General features: G+C 41.3%; 1 protein-coding gene across 12 annotated transcripts in view; it reads left to right on the top strand.

Moving 5' to 3' along the window:
* The window catches only part of LOC137378157 (uridine-cytidine kinase-like 1), a 187,595-nt gene that overhangs the window by 129,552 nt on the left and 33,676 nt on the right, over window positions 1-24,367 (top strand). For all 12 annotated transcript variants that reach the window (XM_068048293.1, XM_068048294.1, XM_068048286.1 and 9 more), the window contains 2 exons: window positions 4,246-4,435; window positions 11,128-11,189. In XM_068048293.1, coding sequence (XP_067904394.1) covers window positions 4,246-4,435; window positions 11,128-11,189 — 252 coding nt within the window. The remainder of the gene's footprint in view (window positions 1-4,245; window positions 4,436-11,127; window positions 11,190-24,367) is intronic.

The following is a 24,367-nucleotide window of genomic DNA, read 5'->3' on the forward strand; positions in this document are numbered from 1 at the left end:
GAAGTGTGAAAAACCTTAGTATGGTGTTTATTATTCCAGTGCTGGATTCTTTGAAAAAACAAAGTGTATCTCTCGTGAATGCAACAGTCTAAGGTAGTGATATCACAACATAGAATTTAAAATGCCTCAAGTGTTTTAAAGCATTGTTGCTTTGGAGAGGCAGATACTATGCGCTAGTGAGCAAATGTAGAGAGCACTCAGCTTGAATCACCCATAAACATACATTTTAATCAGTAAGCCGTTTCTTTAATAGCTTATTACATCTAAGGTATTTCATTTAGAATATTGATTGAATACGCATTTTATTTCAGTGTCAAAATAATTTTACTATTCAATTGACACAATCTTGATTGCCCAAATAATGAATTAGCCAACAACCTGAAACTTTGAAACAAAAACAGAAAATGCTGGCAATACTCAGCAGGTCAGGCAGCATCTGTGGAGAGAAACAGAGTTAATAGGTCGATGGCCTTTTATCAGAGGTTCTGACGACCTGAAACATTAACTCTGGGCGGTATCTTCACACCTTAGTCCCTGTCAGAAAAGGCGGGATCATTTTCTGGTAGGGAATCTGACTCACTGAATTGCGTACCCAGTCGTTGCTCTGTCCCAGAGCAAACTAATTACCACCCCACCTCCAGGCTGCCTAACTATTTAGGGCGGGCAGGTGGAATGGCAGCAATTCATTAAAGAGACCATAGAATGGATTACAAGGGCTCATCAGCACTTGGATTTTTGCAGCAGTAACAACCACAGGAATGGAAAGAAGACCTGGGAAGGCTGTTCTCACTCTTACCTGGTGGACCTGTTGTGAGATCTGAGGGAATGCAATGAGGTAAGCTTTCCCCAGGATGGTGTGGATAGAAGTGGCCAAGGAAGTCAGCAGCAGTGTGGCCCCTCCAAACTGGTGACCGTGCACCAAGAGGATCCAGGACCTCAGGAGGGAGGGTATGACAGTTGAATGGCATAACACTTTCAGGTGCCAAGTCCCACATTAACTTGCCCAGCATTCACCTGCACAGCACACCTCAGGACAACACACTTTGCAGCTCCACTCATTCCTCTCTCTGCAGGCATCTTGCATCTCCATCTGAACACTCACCCTCAGCCTATTGCCCTCTTGCATCCATGCCTCATGGCCACACAAGCCATTACAAACACTCACACCTCTCTGCTTTCTCTCCTTGCAGAAGGGAGCACACAACTTAATGAGAGACCCAGGAGTGGATGTTGGTGAGGTGGCCCTGCAGTGACAGGCACATTGTTGGCCCACCTGATCCAATGGGAAGGAGGTCTTGTTCCAGGAGGCTGCAGGTGTCAGCCGTGACCTGCTTAAGAGCCTGAGCCTCCTGAAGTACTGGTGCTCAGCCATATCGAGAAAGCTGATCCTCCGCCTCTACACCCTGTGTTGGGGGTCTTGCCTCCTTCCGACTGGATTGCAATCCCATCTGCACTGTATGGGGCTGAGGAGAAGGCAGCTGGTGCTGCTACTTGTGTTGCTGCTGCCAGAGCAGTTGGTGGTGGTGTGACCTCTGCTCCTGATCCTGAGCAGAGGTGAAAGGTGGAACTGCAGAAGTTTCTCCCATGCTGTGAGTGAAGTGCTAGACAGCTGAAGTGTTTTCCAAGAAGTTGGCAATCACCTGTCAAGTAATGATAACACTATATGAGAAGTGCTTTGAACAGCAGTCTCTCACCTGGCCGTGGCTGGAACTTTTCAGTTTCACTGATCAAAGCCTTCCCAGCTTGTCTGTTTCACTGAAGAAGCTCTCCCTGCTATGCACTCACCTCAGTGACCCTGGCGAGTTGCTGACAGTTCAGGAAATAGGTCCCCTGGCTGGGAAATCCAGGAGTCAGGCTTAAAACTGGTTGTCTTCTTAACCACCTCAACCGCTTCTTAATTACTTACTCGACAGATCTGCCCGCCTTCAATCCCGCTCCGGGAAATCTGGAAGAGGGTGGGATGATGTCAGGATCCTGACCTGACGCCAATTTCTGGGACTTTTGCACCCCGCATGCACTGGAACCTGCCTCCTTCACACTGGGAAAAATATGCCCTCGTTCTGTTAGTCTGCTAATATTTTAATCTAACCCAAGAAATTGTTAGGACAGTCCAGAAGAAATGGTTTCTACACCATCATGGGAATCTGTGCACAATCCTGATTTAGTTTTATTTAGTTTGTTGTCCATGTGTGCAAGCTAAAACTACAGCAGATTATTCATTATCTGTACTTAGATGAAGTGTCAATCTTTATTGCACTGCAATTGACTAGTTTGCTTGCTTTAATTGCAGTGGTTAGCACCGCAGCCTCACAGCTCCAGTGACCCGGGTTCAATTCTGGGTACTGCCTGTGTGGAGTTTGTAAGTTCTCCCTGTGTCTGCGTGGGTTTCCTCCAGGCGCTCTGGTTTCCTCCCACATGCCAAAGACTTGCAGGTTGATAGGTAAATTGGCCATTATAAATTACCCGAAGGATAGGTAGGTGGTAGGGAAATATAGGGACTGGTGGGGATGTGGTAGGAATATGGAATTAGTATAGGATTAGTATAAATGGGTGGTTGATGGTCGGCATAGACTCGGTGGGCTGAAGGGCCTGTTTCAGTGCTGTATCTCTAAAACAAAATGTCCAAATAGGCTGATTTTACAAGGTAATGGCATAGGTATATACTTTGATAACTAGGTGCTAAAATTGTAACTTTAGTCCACATGGTTGTGAACACTAGTGATAATTTGCTTGAGGCATTAAGTCCAGATTAGTTAACAAATTTAGTTTATTTGCTGTAAGCGTTGTCGGTGTAGTTTGGTTTATGTAAGAGGACCAGGCACATGAATATTTCATTTTTGACTATCAGGCCACTCTAGTTAACTATTTGGCCATACTACTTGGGTCAGTTTTTGTGGTGAGTGTTTTTTTATGCCCTTCAAACCCACGGAATTGTGTTAGCAAATAGAGGATATTTCTTTTACTCTGACTACCCAGTGTCATCACAGATGGCCATAGGCCAAGGCTAGGGTTGTTGTAACAAACACACTCCCAGTCAAATATTACAAGCTTATGTTTTATTTTGTCCACCTTCTGAGGAAACTGGTAGTGGCTTTTCCCCCATTTTCCAAAGCAGCCATTTTTAAAGCCCTCTGAGTGAAATTGCAAACTTACATTTTTTGTGAGCAGTTTAATGCTTTAAATGTGTGCACTGGGTTGGCACAGACCAAACTTCTCAGTTCATTGCACCAACAGAGAGAGGAAACTTTCATAGCAGCTTGTTAGGGCTGGATTGGAGCCTGCGGCCTGGAAGTGAAAAGTCAGTGTGACAGCCTACGATTATTCAGGGCTTTCAAAAGCAGCAAGGAGGAGAATGATCATTTTTTAAAAAATTACATAATGACTGAAAATTGCTACCCTTAGGTATGTACTTTTTTGTGAATTCAATAATTTAAAAAAAAATAAAGGTAATGAGCAAACCAAAAAAAAGTTGCTGCAAGTCCTAAATCTAAAACAAAACTGCTGTAACCTGCCTTATTTCATATCAAATACATTTGATGTAATGATTTTACAGATACTGAATCACAGAAGTACTTTCATAGCACCAAAACTAGCCTAAGGCTCCAGACACAATCCATCAGTTCACTTGCTGAAAATCCTTTATTAAGAAGGTGATATCAAACTGGAAATGTCTCTTATTTAAAGGAAGAAAACTTTGTAATTGTTCTAATGTCCAGTAGTAAGAGTCTTCAGTCTTATTTCTACACATCCATTTCCGAAACTGCAACTATAATCTAATTGGTATAAAAGGAAAACAATATTTATTAAATTGAATGTTCAGGTTTTGTGTTGTGTAAGGTGTTGATATAACAGATTACCCTCATATCTGCTCCTTTCCACTTTTATGTTCAGAGCATGTAAGATGTTTTGGAAATGTTTTGTAACCTCATTGAAATTTAGAACTAACCAAGGAAAAACTTGTGGTTACAAGCAGGACGCTAATAATGGCAATTAAATAAACGGAATGATGTTGTCATCCATGCGGATAGAAAAATAACCACACAGGAATAATCATTTATATAGCTAAACTCTAAAAGTGAACACCACCATTTGTTTTATACGCAATTCTCAGGCTTGATGTATTTCTTAAAATGTCACATTTCGCTTTCCGTTCAAGGAGAAGCTTCTCTTAAACAATGTAGTATCATGTTTATGCTTACAAAATGAGAATGATAGTTTGCTCAAAATGCTGGCTTCTGTTTACAGCTATTGGACATGAAGATTTTTGTTGACACAGATTCTGATATCCGATTAGTACGACGCCTACGTAAAGATATTGCAGAGCGGGGGCGAGACATTGAAGGAGTTATCAAGCAGTACAACAAATTTGTCAAGCCATCCTTTGAACAGTACATTGAGCCAACAATGCGCCTGGCTGACATAGTGGTTCCACGAGGTAAAACTCAATTGATAACACAGTTTTTAATTTGTTACATGAAGCTCTGTTATGTTAGTAAAAACTACCATGATAAAAGTTTTTCAAAAGCTCTAGAATATTTAAACATTTATTCAGTTAAAAACTATCAAAAGTTCCATGAGCATTATTTCAATGACATTAACAATGCTAGCTTTTTTATTGACCATATTAAGCTCCACCATTAAAAATGAAAGTTTTCATGTCCTCTGATCCATTCAGGCCTAGATTTTACAATCGGCATTATTTTACACCAGGGTTAACTGACTTAAAATAAATGGTTTAACCCTGGTGTTAAAGTAACTGTGAGTAGGAAATCTATCCTTGGTAGACAGAGGATGGGAAATCTACCTCACAATCCAAAGATATGGCAGCAATGCTTGAAGAATCTCAGAATTTCACTTTGGAATTTTATTTTGGAATTCCTGAGTTATTTGTTGTCTGTGAATAACCAGTAAACATTTCATGAAAATGAGGCCACTGACAGTTCTTGTGAATGACGCTCATGATTGCTAATGCCAATACTGGCTCAACTTCAATATCAAAATAATTCTTTGCATATTATAACATTTTAGTAATACCTGACCCCCAGCATGCTGTTGTAATTTATCATCGTTATCAATCCAAGAGACATGCAAAATAACAAGTTACGTTTCTATAGTGGTGTTATACACGTAGCGATGTCTCAGAGCACTTTACTGGATGATGGATACTGAGCAAGAAAGAGAAAAGCAAAATATGGACCAAAATCATGGTCAAAGAGAAGGGTATTTAGGAAGTTTAGAGAAGAGGGAAGTGATGACAAGGCAGAGATACTGAGGGAGGAGCATAATGGCTACAGAAGTGACCACTGATGGTAGAGCAGAGGGAGTGGGGGAAAATGTAGGCTGGTGTTGGAGGAGCATAGGGACATAAGGATGAAAGAGATCAAGGATGTGGAAAGAGATGAGACCATTAAGGAATTTGAAGGTGAGGGAAGAACATTAATTCTCTGGAATGCAACAGGCCAGTGGACCTTACTGGAACACGTACAGTAACAGGAATATTACCATAGTGAGCCAATAGTACTGCAGAAGCAACTCCCTGCAACTATTCAGCAATTGCATATTGCAAGTACCAGTGGTGTTGTTTAATCCACTCTGTTGCCATTACTAATTCTGCTATTTAACTATCTGTCTTTCTGGTGAAGGATGAATATCTTGACACAACCACCTGCAAGTTCTCCTCAAAATCATGCCATCCTGACTTGGAACTATATTGCTGTTCCTCGACTGTTACTGGGTCAAAATCCTGAAACTCCCTCTCTAACAGCACTGTGGGTGTACCCACACCACATGGACTGCATTGGCTCAAGAAGGCAGTTCAATACCACCTTATCAAGGCATGGGCAATAAATGCTGGCCTTGCTAAAAATGCCCACATCCCATAAATGAATAAAAGAAGTTTTAAAAAAAAAACTAGAAAATATTTCATGGAAATTTTAACAAAGTAAAACTATGTCGAATGGTTTTATTTCTCTGGCATTTTTGAATTGAAACCTTTAAAGTCTGGCCAAGCCCAAAAAGAATGTGGTGTACTCTTTTGAAACCAGTTTCACTTGAGAGCAGAATGGCTGAATTTTCATCCCCAGGTAGAGGCGGGTTTGGAGGTGGGCAGCTGGCAATTTTGCATTACCAGCTGGCATACCAGTCTGCTGGCATATTCCCACCTCCAGCCTGTTTTCAGGGGGGCGATGGCTACCCTCTCTTCCCCCGCCAGTGGCAGGTACCCAATTAAGCCAATTAAAGTGCCAACTAAGGGCACTCTTCACATGCCGTCTGGATTTTCCAGACACCGGACAGGTACTCCGATGTGGCTGGGGTCTCTAGTTGACTGGGTTTGGGAGTGCCAGAAGCGCATCCTGCCAAGCAGCCCAACATAGATCTGCTGGGCTGTGAAGGCCATAGCCACGCCCGCAGGCCATCTTGTGGAGGAATTCTCCCTCCGCTGTGATGGTCTGGCAGCTGTGGCCATATATTTTGAAACATTTATAAGTCTTTACAGGGAGTCTCCTCAGCTGGATCGGCAGCGGCCATCCCTCCCGGTGGGGCTGCCAGCCGCCCAGCGCCTCAGGCGCTCCCATTGGCTCCTCCCAGCTGTGGATCCCGCCCACTGACCTTTATTTATTGGGGCTTCTGGAGGCAGCCTGTTAATTGGTCACCTCTTCGGAAACTCCAGACCCACAGCAATGTAGTTGACTCTTAACTCTGAAGTGGCCACTCTGTTCAAGGGCAATTAAGGATGGGCAACAAATGCTGGTCTGCCAGCGATGCCCACTACCCATGAAAGAATAATGAAAAAAAAATACTTTAAAATCTCGTCCAGGGTCCCGCCACAGCCATTTCCGCATTTCTGACCCAGAATTCACCCCTGCATTGGGATCGGGACCCTGGAACTAAAATTAAGCCCGATGAGTCCAAATCTTGGAAATACCTTTATAAAGGCTATATTTGAGGAATATTTTTGCTCCTTTGTGTGAAAGTCCCTGAAAACCAAAAGCAATCAATTTAGTGTCAAATTGTAAAAGCTGAACCTAACTTCAGCTGACCTCAAAATAACTCTTTCAGCATTTGGTTATAGTTATTTTCAAATGCTTTTTTGAATGCTGCACCAGCTGGATTATAGGATAAATCCAGCAATCCTGTGGTCCCAGTGGGAAGCGTTGCCATAAGGGAGTGTGGGGCAGACATAGGGACAAATGATCCTACAGTCTGCTTTCCTGTCATGTTCTGAGTATCCCTGTGGGGAATGCAGAATTGTTGAATGTACCATAATATAGCCTTTAATTATGGAAATTAATGAATTTTAGTCTGTTTTCAGTGTGTACTGTATAACACTGTCTTTAGGATTAACCACTTTATATATAGTTTTGATTAATAGGAAAGCAGCCTTCAACACCCAGTGATAGCAACATTTTCTAGTTAAAAATGTGTTGGGGGGATTTCATCTTGTATCAAGTAAAGAACTTTATTTCTCCCATCATTGCTGTGTTATTGAATGTCTTCGCTGTCCTGTATTTAAAATAAAAACAGAGTGCAATAATCAATTGAATTCACATTAGCACTTCAACTATTAAATAGATTGAATTTGATAAAAACCTAGGGAAACTGGGTCAGAATAAATTTGGCCTCCAGCAATGTTATTTAGTCAGTATTTTTGAAGTGTTCTCCTGCAACTGTTTTGTTTAATGCATTTTGAGTTAAACCTAATAGATAATGCCAACGTTATGTGAAACCCAGCTATTTGCCACTGTTGGGATTGCCTTTTCAATATTTACATATTTCAAGTAAGTGTTGTATTTAGAGTAAGTGTTGTGTTTGAATGTGTTATGAAGCTTAGGTTCGTGTGACTATCTTTGAACCCCTTCAGCATGTAGCACATTTCAATGGATAGTTGTATAAGTTGGTTATGTGGTTGTTGAACTTTCCATTGGAGGAGATTGCTAGCCTGAGATCTAAAGGGACAAAGTGGAGCTAAAATCTTTCGAACAGTGAAGTTTTAATAAAGGTTAGACAGATTGCAATTGAGAATACGTTGCATTGTTTTAATTTGACTGTAAACAATGTTGCTAATCATTAGTGTTCTACTGAAGTGAATCATGTTTCCAAAACACAATTAAATTTAGTAATCCTAAGCTCCCTGTCAGGAACAATGCTCAAAAGGAATTGCAGGCTGGCGATTCAACATTGTAATGTTGTAGGTCAATGTTGGGTGAGGCTGTACAGCAGAAGTGTAGATTCGCTGAATTCAGCCTTTTATGTGATATGATTTATGCAGTTGACCCTTAAATATATTACAGAGGTGTACTTAACGTAGATGATATGTTACAATTCAGCATTTTCTTCTATTTTTGCAACATTATTGAGCCTGTTTTCCTCATTTGAGCAACAATTAGTAATATCATTGAAGGGGAAGGTAAGTGGGAGGGGGTGTCTAAGGAAAAGGGAGGGGTTGTACTTTTAGTATAAATATAAATTATTCCATCCATCTGCATAAGGTTTTTAAAAATAAATTATAAAGATTTATACCTGACAGATTTTCAGTTCTCTGTTTCCAAATACTGCAGTAAACACTTAGCTGATGCAAGTTATGGCTTTTATGATGGAGCTCTTTTGAAAGGCAGAATACAGTTTGATAGCTTTCCAATGCTGGATGCCAGTATCCAATCTGGAAGGCTTCAGAACCAACAGTGATGAAGTTCCCAATTCAAATGCCAATGCAACCTGATTGGCTGCCTGTGAAACTGTTTGCTGACAAGTCCCATAGCTGGCCCCAGCCCCTTGTGTAGAGGCCCAAAATGACTGGCCTGTAAGGAATGAGGTAAATAAACTTAAACTGAAAATATGTCCCATCAAGTAGGGCTCTTTGTGAAGTACTTTTAAAAAGACGTATTTAAATATTTTTATATTGCCTATTCCTTAAATTTCTAATAGCTTTTTAAAAATTGTCTAATAATATTTGCATTGAAATGATTAGGAAACTAAAAGCAGAAGAAAACAAATTTACCATTAAATGCTGCGCGCTAATACATTATTTAATGTAAATTAAGCAGGCACCTAGCTTGGATTATAGCTGGAATCTTTCCTATCACACCTGATTCCAAAAAAAAATCCATCTTTAATTTCCATTGTGATTCTTTTCTCCATCAACACACACATAATACAGGTTAATCCACATGACAAATACTGAGGACAACACACAGTTTGGTTGCTGTAGTGAAATTGAGTCATAAAGAGCATCTGAAAATACATTTTATTTTTAAGTGTAATAAAAATAATACGTTAATAATATAATAAACAAAGAACAGTACAGCACAGGAACAGGCCATTCGGCCCTCCAAGCCTGCGCCGATCTTGATGCCTGTCTAAACTAAAACCTTCTGCACTTCCGGGGACCATATCCCTCTATTCCCATCCTATTCATGTATTTGTCAAGATGCCTCTTAAACGTCGCTATCGTACCTGCTTCCACCACCTCCCCCAGCAGCAAGTTCCAGGCACTCACACCCTCTGTGTAAAGAACTTGCCTCGCACATCCCCTCTAAACTTTGCCCCTCGCGCCTTAAACCTATGTACCCTAGTAACTGATTCTTCCACCCTGGGAAAAAGCTTCTGACTATCCACTCTGTCCATGCCACTCATAACTTTGTAAACCTCTATCATGTCGCCCCTCCACCTCCGTCGTTCCAGTGAAAACAATCCGAGTTTATCCAACCTCCCCTCCAGACCAGGCAACATCCTGGTAAACCTCTTCTGTAACCTCTCCAAAGCCTCCATGTCCTTCTGGTAGTGTGGCGACCAGAATTGCACACAATATTCTAAGTGTGGCCTAACTAAAGTTCTGTACAGCTGCAGCATGAAGGCAAGCATGCCGTATGCCTTCTTGACTACCTTATCCACCTGCGTTGCCACTTTCAGTGACCCGTGGACCTGTATGCCCAGATCTCTCTGCCTGTCAATAATCCTAAGGGTTCTGCCATTTACTTTATACATCCCACCTGTATTAGATCTTTCTAAATGCATTACCTCACATTCATCTGGATTAAACTCCATCTGCCATTTCTCCGCCCAAGTCTCCAACTGATCTATATCCTGCTGTATCCTCTGACAATCCTCATCACTATCCGCAACTCCACCAACCTTTGTGTCGTCCGCAAACTTACTAATCAGACCAGCTACATTTTCCTCCAAATCATTTATATATACTACAAACAGCAAAGGTCCCAGCACTGATCCCTGCAGAACACCACTAGTCACATCCCTCCTTTCAGAAATGCACCCTTCCACTGCTACCCTCTGTCTTCTATGACCGAGCCAGTTCTGTATCCATCTTGCCAGCTCACCTCTGATCCCGTGTGACTTCACCTTTTGTACCAGTCTGCCATGAGGGACCTTGTCAAAGGCTTTACTGAAGTCCATATAGACAACATCCACTGCTCTTCCTTCATCAATCATCTTCGTCACTTCCTCAAAAAACTCAATCAAGTTAGTGAGACACGACCTCCCCTTCACAAAACCATGCCGTCCCTCGCTAATAAGTTCATTTGTTTCCAAATGGGAGTAAATCCTGTCCCGAAGAATCCTCTCTAATAATTTCCCTACTAATTAGGCTCATCGGCCTAATAATAATGCATAATATAATGCATTTAAATTTGTGTTTGTCAGTACTTAGGTCACATATGAGATGAAGTTTCATTGTGTACCATTAGCATACAAACTTTAAAGACATATCCATGAAATTCCTTTCATATGTTAAAACATTTTAAACATGTTAACGCCTCCATTAAAATGGCGAGCAGAGCAATTTCATATAAAGGGTGGTACAGTAATATCGTGATGTAATTTCACCCTGTTGTTTCACTTTATCTTTCATGTGAAAACTTTCCCACTTATGCTGGCATCTAAAATAATGACAGCTACATTGTACGGGATGTAATTATTTAATAAGCATACTGCTTGCTAGCTAACTAGATGCCAACTTGAGGCTTTGAACATCTCAAACTGTGGTTTTATGTAGGATGCAATTTCTATTGAAAGGCAGTCTGGGGGAAGTGACAAAAGTTAATTTGAAAACACATCTGTCTTTGCTGGCCATGTCATTGCATTCAATGTTTTATCTATTGTCTTTGTTTTAAGGAGGAGGGAACATGGTTGCCATTGATCTAATAGTCCAGCATGTCCACAGTCAGCTGGAGGAGGTAAGCAAAACTTTTTTTAACACGATCGCTCCTAAAGGTCAGAGGAAAGGCATGGCATGTTCTCTCTTAAAACTATGTGAAATTGTACAGCAGGTTTATTGTAGATGTGGTGACAGCTGTAAAATGGATCTGTTTATAGACAATACAACTGGCCAAAATGTGATCTTGGGTCCTTTCTTTGCTGGAGATCATTGCACCGAAACTTTTCACACATGAATAAGATTTCTGATTATTCTTGAGGGCTGTAGCGAAAGTTTGACAATGCAGTCAGCAACTAAAATAACAGGGTGTGTAGCTGAGAGGATTTGTTTACTGAAGCATTTCCTTTGACAGCACCTAAATCCTTAACTCTTTCACTGTCATGCTCTGGTTGAGCAAAAGAAGAGATGTCTGCTTTGACGCATCGATTTTCCTTTACTCTTATAAATTTAAAAGCTAGAATAGGTGCAATCTGAAGTACACATTATTATTTACAAAACATTTTGTTTAGATGTACGTTTTACGTAGTGTTCTCCGAGGGAAAGGACCTGGGGCTACTGTATATGTTGGCCCTATTTAATGAGATAACAGCATTGTCTAAATTGTGCAGCAGAAATGATTTGGTGACTAATTTTAATTATTCACTGCACTGTCTCATTTATAGTTTTTCTTTGTGAGTGATTTTTAAAATTTTTAGTTTTATAATTAGTCTGTATTATCACAGTCTGTCGACTGGTCTTAAAACTTCATTTATTTCCAATATAACTGCTGTTCCTTGTATACAATCCATGAATCCAGAAATCTTAACACCTAACTTTGGTCTGAAACGGGCAATAATTATGCAGCCAATGACTGAGGCTGCAATTGGCATTACTAGACAATTCCCCACACACCTCTTCCCCCACCAAAAAACAGATTTTAATGCATTATTATATCCCTTCAATTGAACATTTGATGCTCATGGATATTATTATTGCCGGGTGGTAAGGTGTGTGGGCGGTTCCCACAGTTCACCTCCCAACTGACCGCAATCGTGTTTTGTTTAAAATGATGAGTTAGCCCCTGAGTGTTTTACTTTCCAAAAAAACACTGACAGGTTTTCTTGTAGGTTTACAACAAAAGATTAACTAATTATTGAACAATATTCATTCCCCGAAATGTTCGCAACACCATTCACGCACTCACTTTCACATGCACTCTCAAGAGAAGATAGATAGAAGGAAAAAGATGAGAGTTCAAGGTGTGGTAGGTGTTCGTGGTTTATGGTAAACCTGTTGAATCTTCTAAGTAGAACAGTCTCCTTTAAAGGTGCAGGCCTGGGTTGTTTGTAGCCTTGAAATTTGATGAGGCGCTGTAGATTTCTGGTGTGTAAGATTTCAGACTGGAGGTGGTGGTCACTTTCAGTTCTCTGCTGCACCAAGTTGAATTGTAGAATTAGCAGCAGGGCTTATTTTCTTATCTAGGCTGGATCTTTCCACAGCCCCTGGCTCGACTGTCTTCCTGTGAGGTTCCTGTGATCTCTCCCCTCTCTCTCTCTACAGGGTTGCCTTTTAAGGTCAAAATCCATCAAATTAGAGTCTTTGTTAGTTGACACATGGCCTTCTCCCCTGGTGTGAGCACACAGTGACCCAGAATGTGGAATCCATAGCCATCCATTGATGTCTGGATGGGTACAATCCCATTATGATGTGCCTACTTCACACCTTTGTTTCAGAAGAACTCATTCAATTCCAAATGGGTGTCATTGACACCTGTTAGTCTGGAATGTATCCTTTTGTCCTTTTGAGACAGTGAGACAGTTTGAATATACAGGCCAAATCATCTGACCTTCTTGCAGCACATTGTCCGCTTTAAAGGAAAAGTCAATTTCAATGATTCCAAATTAAATAAAGTTTGTATCTTAAAAAGTAAGAATATGATATGTCTTGACTGGGCATGACAACATTCTTGTGAAGAAATCACAGTTTGTTCTCTGAACTTCAAAAACAAGCCAAACCGATCAAATCTATGACCTCTGATTGCAGTACCTGAGATGTATGCATTCCACCATCACTACAGCTTGTGGACCAAAATTCCTTTGGGATTCAGCTGGTCTTCTGGTGAGAGACAGGCAGAACACAGCCCTATCAGAAAACAGTAAAGACCCAGATGCAGTTTTCAGCTGCTATGCAAGTTAATATCAGAGATGTATCCATAGTGGCATTTGCATTCATCCCTCCCATGAGGTGCCCTCCTGCTGCCCATTGGGTTCAATGCTGGAGGGCAGCAGCAGGCGTGACCCCAATATAACCTCTTGGAGCGCGACCACCAGAATTTTGCCCCTATTTCTATATTTCAGTACTTCAGTAATTACTAGCTTCTGACATTGTGTTAATTTTTGGAGACTGACACCTCATTAAAGGGACACTGTCTTCATGAAAACTGTTTGGTTAGTCTTATTTTGTTTGGGGACGGAAAAGAGCCAGAAGCCTTGCAGATCATCATTAACCCGTTCATGTCAGCTGTAAGGGACACATGTTGCAGTTTGACGCAATTTACTTGTATAGATTGCAAACAGCAAATAAAAAGCTGCCCAGAAAATTATTCCATTAGAATGGGCCAGAAAATGCTTCATTAGAATGGTACACTTCCAAAAAGTAATGCTGCTTATGTCATTTAAAGATTCTCACACTAGTTCACGATAACTAAACAATGCCCTAGCTGTTACAAGTTGATCTCTGCACAGCACCATATTGTGTAAGAGACCTCAGATGTGACAGAGTCCTTGAACCTTTTCTGGTAAAATGCTCTAATAAAGAGACTTTACTGAACAATTAGTAACTAGGTATTCTACAAAAAGAAAGCCCAAATGAAAGGAACAAAAATATGAGAAACTGACGTAGTCTGTAATGATTAATTGTGCAATCAAAGTAAACCAGGCTGTTATCAGCTGTGGTTCATGTCCCTGGAGGGCACCTGGATCCAATTGCTAAAGAGCACTTGATTTCCAGAAACTGGACTGTGTGCTTCCCCTATGGGGAGTCACATCATGTTTACATCTTCTGGTTCAGTTCAGATGACAGCTCATTTACTGTTAAAATGCCTAAAAGTCCAACACTTCTAGTTACTGTGAGGAAAGCTTCCTTCCATATCACGAATTTCAGCACTGTCAATGTTGTCAAGTCCAGAGAAAGGGATTCCATAAAGCCCACGTTTGTGTCAAGATCTATCTTCAGAAATTAATTTCTTGTCACTTCACTATACAGACAGCAAACTAAACACACCTGAGTGATTCTGGGGAGGGAAAATACTTGCTAATTTCACATACTTAAATAAAACTCTAATTGTCTCCAATGATACCATCCATTGATTTAAATTAGATGTTCTTAATTACAGTCATTGATTCACTTGCTGAGATAGTGGGCTGAATTTTATGGGCCCCCTCAGGACGGGAATGGAGGCGGCCCATAAAATTGCATTGGAAGGTGGAGGTCGGAGTGCCCTTCACCTTCCTGATGCCTTCCAAATTAGTCCGGGGTGGGGAAGGCTGAGGATGGCCTTCCCGCCCCCAGGACAATTAATGGCCACGTAAGGGCCTCTTTTGCCTCCGCCTCAATTTAATAGAAGGCGAAGTGGCCCGACATAGCAGGGAGATGTCGCCAGGTAAAGCCTTGTGGCCTCCTAGCGGGGTTGGGGGTGGGTCCCTCCTTTGCGGGCAAACGAGGGCCCTCGGAGGGCCTCCCCACTGGCGATCGCCGCTCCCCCAGAAAGACACTCCCCCCACCCCCTCGTCGGGGTCTGCCTGACTAGGCCCCCACAACCCTGACCCCACTTACCTCTCCCAAGATCTCCGAAGTCCTCGATGTTGCAGGGTCTCCTGCAGTCCTGGCAGTGGCCACTGCTTCCATTGCTGCTGCTGGTACTGCAGAGCTACTGGTCTTCCGAGGGGCCAGCAGCTCTGGAAGTGGGAGCTCATCCCTTAATGGGACGGCACCCTGACGGCGGGCAGTTAATTGTCTGCCTGCCAAAGAATTGCAGTGAGGGTCCAATGGAGGGCCATGGCAGGGTCTCCCTCCACCTTCCGGTCTGTCGCCGGGATCCCCACATTCAGAACAAAATTCAGCCCAGTCGAATTGAAAGCATGTTGTATACAGCAAAGCAGCTTCAGAACAAATGACTCAGGTTTGCAATTAGACTTTGGGTTTTGGGTTCTTAGCTATACTGCTCATACACATAAACCATTTAGGGGAACTGCATGTAGAAAATTCATAAGTTAATATTTTATTGTCCTCCATCTTCTGAAAATGACAGTTATAAACTGAACGTTCATATATCATATCTGTAATTTGGCTGCTTTGATATATTTGAGCTATTGTGATCCTGGATTTCTGGTTTCATGCTTGTGTTATTCCAAATACTGTAGTGTTAGCTCATACTACTGCAATTTATTTTTTGAAGGAAATATATGTATACAAGTTAGTTTTAAAAAAAAGCAAAGTCCTTTTATATGATCTAATAACTAGTTGAAATGAACAGAGAGTAATTGGGATCCGTTATTGATGCTGGAGTCCATATTTTGACCATTTATTCCAAACCCATGTTAACTTGGAACTGCATAAATATCCATAACTCCGTTATATGTTATCTCTATTAATTAACATCCTGTCTGATCCATCCTCATAAATAATATTTGATCTGTAACACAACTGATGCTGTAAATAGAACATATGTTACTCTGTAAGCATAACCTTCTAGTATCTCTGTGCTGCCTAAATTAACTGTTGGTAGGTAAGTGGAATAAAATGTGGTTTGTAGTGGTATCTTTTCATTCAGTATATACTGACCTTTGTGTATGTACCTTAATGCAACAGCTTTGCTGTGTGGCAACATTTTCACCTTCATTCACTTTGTGGTTTTTCTTTTCTTTTTTTTATTTTCCAAAATACATCAAAGCTCTTAATGCTAATTTCATCTTTTGAATGAAAATACGAGTGGATGAAAGATATCAACAAAACCTTTGAGCTGGTTTACATTGTACCGATTATGTTAGTACAAATTCATTATATGTTGAACATATTTCAAAAATTGCACGTCTTGCATTGAGTTTCCATTGCATTGTAATGATGCCTTGTTTGACCTTTCGGCTACTGAATTTCCATTACAGTTTAGCAGTGAAGCCTCTATTTCACCACATATTCACTTCACCAGTCTGTAGTTTTGTTGAATTCCAAATTGATAAACTGCAGAATCCAGAGCACCTTTATGCATCAATAATTGACTAAAATCCTACCTGTTGTGTATTAATGCAAAGCATTGCCATAAGATGCAAAGTTGAAAAACTGCACCATTTAAATACTCCCCTAAATTGCACCATTGCTATTCTTAAGAGAGCATGTCATTTTTGATTTCATTTACTTCAGAGTTGTACATAGCTTTTTCTCATTTAATTTTGTGAAATTACATTTTTGGTATCAGAGGACTGATTTATGAGGAAATGTTCAAAAAACTTAAGAGTCTTCATCTTAAAAGGCGGCAGATGAGAGGGAGCCTTATTGAGCTATATAAGGTACTAAGTGAAATAGAAAATGTTAATTCTGAACAGTATTTAAAGCTAAGCCGGTACAAACCGGTAAGCGTCAATTTCAGGATAGATTCAGGCAAAGAATCATTAATATCTGGTAGGGTTGTGAAGGCAAAAGCATATTTAAGAGGCAGCTGTTGCTAAAATGGAAGCAGGTGGAATATAGTTTCCATGTAAGAATGAGTTAGATGGACAACACAACCTTGATTTGTACTTATCTTTTTGGTGAATAAAAATTCTCTCATAAAATGTTTTGGTCTACCTGTCCATAAGCAAAACAGAAATCACAGATTATATGGAAGTTTACTGTAAGGCTATATATAAAATTTGGCAAGCTGATAGATGAAAGTGCTATATTTTGAGAATTTTTAAAATTGGGAATACTTAAAATAAAATGTAGAGTTTTAAAATAATTTGTACTTTACACTATTATGCTGCCCATACATCACAGTAAACTGAATTGTATTTGTTGCAAAATATGCTTAAAAACAAGGAGCTACCTGTTATGATATTGTTGGCTTGGTAACAGGCTTTACTGTGGTTTACTGTTGAAATTTAACTATCAGTGTGTTAACATGCAAAAGGTAAATTGACCTTGAGAGCCTGCAGCCAAGAAAATAGCCTGGTTTTAATAAACTAAATGATGAAGAAAGGTTAAAGAAGTTGTGCTTGTTCTCACTGGAAGAGGGGAGACATTGACCTAATAGAAATTCTCAAAATGGTGAATGTATTTGACCAGTACCCCCTAGTACAGGGGGTACTAAAACTAAGGGGTGTTATTTTAAAGTACGAATAAACAGGGAATTTAGCTGCAACTATTTCATGCAAAGGATAATTGAAGTGTGGACAAATTACCTGGGAAGGCCAACAAAGAAAATTATATGAATGGTTCAGTAGACAACTGGATATGTTTTCAAAGAAAGGGGTATAAACAGATTTAATGGAATAGTATTACAAAAATAAAATACTGCAGATGCTGGAAAATTGAAATAAAAACAGAAAATGCTGGAAATACTCAGCAGGTCTGGCAGCATATATGGAGAGAGAAACAGAGTTAACGTTTCATGTCGATGACCTATCATCAGGACCTGAAATTTTAACTCTTTCTCTCTCTGCACACATGCTGCCAGACCTGTTGAGAATTTTCAGCATTTTCTGTTTTCATAATGAGATGGTTGTGGGTGGGGTTGGGATGAATCAAAAGAAAGACAGACTTGTTAGGACCTTTTCCTGTTCGTAAAATTTCTCATATTCCTTGTAGGAAAGTGCTGCATGACTGTATATCAAGCACCGTTTTACTATGTTCACACTGCCACTTTGCTACCACTTTATCTGCTGCATCACATAGACCTGCTAGCCTTTTCCAGCTATCTGGTTAATTCAAGTCCATATACCAAGCACAGTGTAAATGTGCTGATTTACAAAGATATGGTGCTCTTCTTTCAACTAAATTGGGCTTTCCAAAAACACAAAAAAGGCAAAAGAACATGGACTAAAAATCTAGTCATTCCAGTGTACTCCAGTCATAACTTCATATGGAATATATCAGGGTGGTGCAGTGGTTAGCACTGCAGCCTCACAGCTCCAGTGACCCAGGTTCAGTTCTGGGTACTGCCAGTGCGGAGTTTGCAAGTTCTTGCTGTGACCGTGTGGGTTTTCGCCGGGTGCTCTGGTATCCTCCTGCAGCCAAAGACTTGCAGGTTGATAGGTAAATTGGCCATTGTAAATTGTCCCTAGTGTAGGTAGGTGTTAGGAGAATTGTGGGGATGTGGTAGGGAATATGGGATTAATGTAGGATTAGTATAAATGGGTGGTTGATGGTCGGCACAAACTCGGTAGGCCAAAGGGCCTGTTTCAGTGCTGTATCTCTCTATGACTCTATGAGAACAGTCAATAATTAGGTCAGGACCTGGATATGCAGGCTCCCAATCCAGTGCCAAACACTGTAATCAGAGACATTCTCATGAAGGCAAGATTTGGGCCTTGACCTTCAAAGAGGAATCACACATTCTTTTTTGAAAAATATTTTGAATGCAACACCCCCTCCTCCCAAGCAGCAGGCAGCAAAGTCGTAATTCTGTGGAGGACCAGAAGCATCCCTTCCCTACCCTCAGCTTGACCTACCTCCACTAGACTTCTCGCCATGTGGGTATGGTGGGTGCCCCAGATTCACCCAGAGTGACAGTGACCCAGTGGTATGGAAATGAAGACAGTTGCCCTGATCTTGTGAACTTTGAAGGGGTCTGCAACAGACACATTTTGGCACTTAGGCTGTGATGTGCTACTATGCCAATTTTTATGGCCCATAAATATGATAATTCAAAACATTAATGAAAGCCAACACAGGCAGCCTTGTGTCTATCACTGTGATCAATTAAAAGGAAGAATAGCAAAATGAATGCTTCTGCTTCTGTCTTCATGATTTGACATGAGACGTTTCCATTATTGCTTATTTTAAATATTAAATAGCATAGCATCTTTTTGCCCAAATTACATTATCTGACTAGCATTTTTACTTTTACTGATCTTCAATGATTCAATTCACTTTTCTTCTTCAACAGTTTTAGTATTTTTAATTGTTGCTTAACAAAGGAAGTGGTGCTAAAATCTTGCCTCATGTCATGAAGCAGCCTGATCTTCAAGTCCTTTATACCCAATTGAGAGATGTAACTGAACAACACACAACTGATACTGACTGAGTTTCACATGAAGCAGTCTGTACGAGACTGCTTTAACTGCCATCAGAGCTCCTGTGTGTTGAACTTCTAATTGTCTATTCGCATAATTGGGATGACAATGATTGTACATGTTTGTAAAAATTGCTTTATTGATTTTAAAATGTATTTCCTGATTAAAAATCGTAACAGCAAGAAAGCTTGTATTATGGGTAGGAGAACTATGAATAGATTTGTATGTAGAATACAACTTGGGGTTCTTTAAAGTGCAGCACCATCTAGTGTTAGGCACAAATATGAGGAATTTCCTGTGCTTCAGTCCTTTCGCTTAGCTTATTTGCTGTGGTTATTGTCCACCTTTGTCACCATTATGTATTCTTACACAAATTGGCATCATCAGAACAGGAAGGAGGAAGTGATGTTCGATGCTGTAGCATGGGTCAAACGTATGGTGGTTTGGGGAGGGGAAGAGAGGGTTAAGATGGTTGGGGTCAAGCACTACATGCCAGCTTCCCATCTACTTTATGTGGAGTGTTTATTGATATCACTGTCAGCCAATGAGTTGGAGGCAAGGCAGGATTTAAAGCCAAACAGTGCATTTTTCAGCAAACAACAAAGCTAACAAATTTTACTTATTGTCTATTTAAAAAGAGTCTCCATGAACAGCAACAAGCAGAACTTGTGTGTAAAATCAATTCAGTCAGTTACAGCAGTGCAGTCTCCAGGCATGATAGATGGGGAAATTACCTAATCATCTCCTTTCTGACTGGAAATAGTATTGTCACTATATGCAGCCATCTTTAGGCTGGGGAATATTCCCTCGGGCCCATGACCCGATTTTTGTACTTGCCTCTGGCCCTAACCTCCCTTCTAGTTTCAGTTGCGAGACGATCCTGGATTATTTAAATGATGCCCAGGTGTTAAAATGGTTTGGACCTCACACTGAGCTCCCTGTTGGGGTTTCCCTTCTGCCTCACACTGCTGCCACCCTGAACATTTCCTAGTTAAAATCGACCCTGATAATTTTGCTGTTCTCTTCAAATTATCCGTTGAACTTACGGCATCGCTCAATGAGATACGTAATATGAAATGTTGGAAACAATGACATTTAAAGTGAGGTAGAAACTCTCAAATAAGATATAGAATTTGGTATATTGACAAGTAATGGACATCAGGAAGGTATATCTTAAGTTAGTGTACCGTTACATTTGGATATGGATGACACATTTCTGAAGCTGAATGTGACATAGAATCTGCAGCACAGAATTAGGCCATTCGGCCCAACTGGTCAATGCCAGTATTTGTGCTTCACACCAACCTCCTCCCAATCCTTCTTTTCGCTTCTTCCTCATGTGTTTATCTAGCTTCCCTTTAAATACATTAATACTTTTTGTCGCAACTACTCCACATTCTTGCCATTCCTTGAGCAAAAAAGTTTCTCCTGAATTTTCTATTGAATTTATTGTTGACCATCTTACCCTCTAGTTTTGGTTTCTCTTACAAGTGGAAACATTTCTACTTCTACCTTATCAAACCCCTTTATAATGCTATTTCGTCACCCCCTCAGCCTTCTCTTTCATAGAGAGACAATTCCCAACTTGTTCAACCTTTCCTGATAAGTATATCCTTGGTTCGACATGGACAAAAGAGCTGAACTCAAGAGGTGGGGTGAGAGTGAATCAGGGGGAAAACTCTCTGCTGGTTGGAGTCATACCTAGCTCAAAGAAAGATGGCTGTGGTTGTTGGAGGTCAATCATTGAGCTCCAGGACATCACTGCAGGAGTGCCCTAGGCCCAACCATCTTCAGCTGCTTCATCAATGACCTTCCTTCAATCATAAGGTCAGAAGTGGGGATGTTCACTGATGATTGCACAATGTTCAGCACCATTCGCAACTCCTCAAATACTGAAGCAGTCCGTGTAGAAATGCAGCAAGACCTGGACAATATCCAGGCTTGGGCTGATAAGTGGCAAATAACATTTGCGCTACACAAGTGTCAGGCAGTGACCATCTCCAACAAGAGAGAATCTAACCATCTCCCCTTGACATTCAATGACATTACCATCGCTGAATCCCCCACTGACCAGATACTGAACTGGAGTAGTCATATAAATACCGTGGCTGCAAGAGCGGGTCAGAGGCTAGGAAATGGTGTGATGGAATACTCTCCACTTGCCTGGATGGGTGCAGCTCCAACAACACTCAAGAAGCTTGACAGCATCCAGAACAAAGCAGCCCGCTTGATTGGCACCCCATCCACAAACATTCACTCCCTCCACCACCGACGCACGATATCAGCAGTGTGTACCATCTACAAGATGCACTGCAGCAATGCACCAAGGCTCCTTAGCTAGCACCTTCCAAACCCATGACCTCTACCACCTCGAAGGACAAGAGCAGCAGATGCATGGCAACACCACCACCTGCAAGTTCCCGTCCAAGTCACACACCATCCTGACTTGGAACTATATCATCGTTCCTTCAATGTCGCTGGGTCAAAATCCTGGAACTCCCTTCCTAACAGCACTGTAGCTGTACCTACCTCACATGGACTGCAGCGGTTCAAGAAGGCAGCTCACCACCACCTTCTCAAGGGCAATTAGCGATGAGCAATAAATGCTGGCATAGCCAGTGACGCCAACATCCCATGAATGAATAAAAAAAATCCTCTCAGTTCTGGTATCATCCTTGTGAATCTTTTTTTGTACCTTCTTCAGTGCCTCAATATCCTTTTTAATAATATGGAGACCAGAACTGTAACAATTAATTCATTAAACTATTACACAAAGCATTAGAAAACCGAAAATAAAGACATTTCTTCCTTCATGCTGTCATTAGTCACAAGTAGACAACAATACAAGGGAACTTAAAGAAATAAGACCCATTTTGTACTCACTGACTTTTTCTCTAAAATTATCAGGAAAAATTTCACCTAGTTATGTACAAAGCAGATTGGAATAATTTTAGAACTTTCAAGGACATGGAAAAATGGACAAAGTGCTGGCAAATATTATTTGGAATTATACCTGATTATCACCGTATCCCCATATATCGTGTGTGTGTGTGTTATACATACATATCATCATATGTATTCTAAAAACAAATTGAGTTACAAAGTTGTAGATTCACAGAATGTTACAGAAAGAAAATGGCCCAGTCAGCACATTAAGGGCTGGATTTTATGCTCTGTTACAAGGAGGGTTTTTTGGCAGTGGGGGTTGGAGGGCACTGGAGAATTGGCGTGGAACCGTCCGCCACGGAACCTGACATCGTAATGCCGGTCTCCGATTTTCTCTGAGGAGGTGAACTTCCGTGGTGGCACCTCCGCCGTGATGCAACGGGATCGTAATATAAATATGTTTCACACTGTTTCACATGAATTTGTATCTAATTTGCCACGGTCCTACCAGGCTTTTGTAATCTAATGTATGATGTGCACTCATGTGCCTTCACTTTCTTGTCTTTGAAAAGTTGGTGCCACTGAGGCGAGAATCATCCGTTGCTATCTTGGAATTTTGTTTCACATTGGACATTGCCACTGAGCTCAATCTGCAGATGTGAGGGAAGGGGGGCATTCTGCAAGTGGATACTGTTGGGAGGGGGGAGCTCTGCAAGTAGATACTGTTGGGGGGAAGGGGGAATCTCTGAAAGTGGATACTGTTGGGGGGAAGGGGGAAACTCTGCAAACCAACATTAGGTGAGGCCATTAACAACGTCGTCAATGCCGCTCGTCACCATGTGAATGGGAGTGACGGATACCGTCATGCTAAATGGCCGTCCGCCACGTAATTGCGGCAGCAAAACCGCCAACCTCACAGGTAGGAACACTGCCATTTTGCACACCCGACACAGGATAATAAAATCCAGCCCTAAGTCTGCATAATTGATTTTCTTGATTGCAACCACATATTCTAAACTCATTCTTCTGCTTGCTGTCCAAGCCCTTCAATATTTCTCTTTTCAAGTAACTATCTTTCACTGACCCGAAACGTTAACTCTGCTTCTCTTTCCACAGATGCTGCCAGACCTCCTGAGTATTTCCAGCATTTCTTGTTTTTATTTCAGATTTCCAGCATCTGCAGTATTTTGCTTTTATGTAGGTGGCAGGGGTCGCGGGTTTGGAAGGTGTTGTCTAAGGAGTCTTGGTGCGTTGCTGCAGTGCATCTTGTAGGTGCTACACACTGCTGCCACTGTGCATTGGTGGTGGAGGGAGTGAATGTTTGTGGATGGGGTGTCAGTCAAGCGGGCTGCTTTGTTCTGGATGGTGTCGAACTTCTTGAGCATTGTTGGAGCTGCACCCATCCAGACAAGTGGAGAGTATTCCATCACACTCCTGACTTGTGCCTTGTAGATGGTGGACAAGCTTTGGGGAGTCGGGAGGTGAGCTGCTCGCCACAGGATTCCTAACCTCTGACCTGCTCTTGTAGCCACGGTATTTATATGGCTACTCCAGCTCAATTTCTGGTCAATGGTAATCCACAGGATATTGAGACTGGGGGATTCAGCGATGGTAATGCTATTGAATGTCAAGGGGAGATATTCTCTCCTATTGCCTGGCACTTGTGTGGCATGAATGTTACTTGCCACTTATCAGCCCAAGCCTGGATATTGTCCAGGTCTTCTTGCATTTCTACACGGACTGCTTCATTATCTGAGGAGTCACGAATGGTACTGAACATTGTGCAATCATCAGCGAACATCCCCACTTCTGACCTTATGATTGAAGGAAGGTCATTGATGAAACAGCTGAAGGTGTTTGGGCCTGGAACACTACCCTGAGGAACTCCTGCAATGATGTCCTGGAGCTGATTTGATTGACCTCCAACAACCACAGCCATCTTCCTTTGCGTTAGGTATGACTCCAACCAGCAGAGAGTTTTTCCCGATTCCCATTGACTCCAGTTTTGCTGAGGCTCCTTGATGCCATATTCGGTCAAATGCTGCTTTGATGTCAAGGGCAGTCA

The sequence above is a fragment of the Heterodontus francisci genome, chromosome 16 (genome assembly GCF_036365525.1).
Source record: "Heterodontus francisci isolate sHetFra1 chromosome 16, sHetFra1.hap1, whole genome shotgun sequence".
In the NCBI taxonomy this organism is placed as follows: domain Eukaryota; kingdom Metazoa; phylum Chordata; class Chondrichthyes; order Heterodontiformes; family Heterodontidae; genus Heterodontus; species Heterodontus francisci.